Here is a 1,476-nt window from a genome sequence, read left to right as displayed (position 1 = left end):
TAGACCCCGACACACCCCATAGACCCCTATATATCCCCTCTAGACACCAGTGCACCCCAGATAGCCCTTATGCATCCCTTTAGACCCCATGCACCCCTACACATCCCCTATAGACTCCAGTTCACCCCAGACGTTCCCTATACATCCCCGTAGACCCTCACGCACTCCAGTAAACACCTTTCATAGGCCTCAGTGCACCCCCAGGGCCCCCTGTGCATCCGTAGTGCACCCCAAACACCCCCACACAGTCCCTAGTGATGCTAATGCATCCCAAAACACCCCCTATATATCCTAGACCTATAGACCCAGGTTCATCCCCATAGACCCCCTATACACCACCCATAAACCCCCAAACACACCCTATACGTCCCTGTAGATCCCTAGAATACCCCAACTTCCCCCATAGACTCCCTATACATCTCCATAGCAACCCAATCACCCTCTGTACATCCCCATAGCACCCCCTATACATCCCCTATAGACCTCAGTGCACCCCCCAATGTACCCCATAGACCCCAGAGAATCCTCTTTACTCCCTCTGCACCCCTTACAGACTCCAGAACACCCCTTACACACCCCGTGCACCCCTATATATCCTGTATTAGCCCCAGTGCACCTCTATACAGCCCCAATGCACTCCCTTACAGCTCCTGTGCACCCCTATATATGCCCTATAGCCCACCTGTGCACCCTTATACACCCAGTTCACCCCTATATACCTCAATGCACCCATATACAGCCCTATAGATCTCCTATAAAACCCTCCATTGGCATTGGGGGGGGGACAATATACAACCCTTCAAATAGCCCTACACAGCTCGTGTATTTTGGGGGGGACCGTATACAGACCCCTATAGAGCACGCACAGCTAGGAAGACCATGTAGARACCCTTCTGTGGCCCTATACAGCTCACAGCACCAGCAGGGACCACATATGCACCCCTGTGCACCCTATAAAGCCTTCACGGTATTGGGCGGGCCGTACAGACACCCCTATAAGCTCTATAAAGCTTGTGTGTTTTGGGGGGGGGGACACCCATATACACCCCCCTATACAGCTTGCATTGCTGGGAGGCCCATACACCCCCCGCCCCGGCCCTATGTCGCTTGCATGGGCTTGGAGGGACCATACACACCCCACAAGGCAGCCCTATACAGCCCGCGCAGTACAGCTGGGCCCCCAGCGCCAGCCCTACGGGCCCTATACAGCCTGCACCCCACAGCCCCCACTGCAAATTCTACATACCCCCCCAAACACCCCCTATAAACCCCAGGGCACCCCGTATGCACCGCCGGGGGAGGGGGGGCAGGCAGCTGTGTGAGGCCTGGCAGTGGCGCCCCGGCGGGTGCCCACACTCCGCTCCAGGGTTAACGGCGCGGGGCGGCACAGAGAGGCCAGGCGGGGGGGGGCAGTGGCCATATGTAGCTTTATTCACACAACATGGAGTCGCCTCTACATGTCCATGCGTCGTAATT

The 1,476-nt window shown here is 56.5% G+C and overlaps 1 protein-coding gene across 1 annotated transcript in view; it reads right to left on the bottom strand.

Annotated features, from left to right (window-relative positions):
• CUNH8orf82 (chromosome unknown C8orf82 homolog) overlaps positions 1-218 on the bottom strand; it is a 6,151-nt gene extending 5,933 nt beyond the window's left edge. The window contains exon 1 of the mRNA XM_085316988.1: positions 144-218. Coding sequence (XP_085173114.1) covers positions 144-218 — 75 coding nt within the window. The remainder of the gene's footprint in view (positions 1-143) is intronic.
• Between the last annotated feature and the right edge of the window lie 1,258 nt (positions 219-1,476).

This window comes from Rhea americana, unplaced genomic scaffold (assembly GCF_003343005.1).
Source record: "Rhea americana isolate MKP2758 unplaced genomic scaffold, rheAme1 scaffold_483, whole genome shotgun sequence".
NCBI classification, from domain to species: Eukaryota; Metazoa; Chordata; class Aves; order Rheiformes; family Rheidae; genus Rhea; species Rhea americana.
The sequence above is the reverse complement of the archived record's forward strand: the minus strand, read 5'-3'. Positions and strand labels throughout refer to the sequence as shown.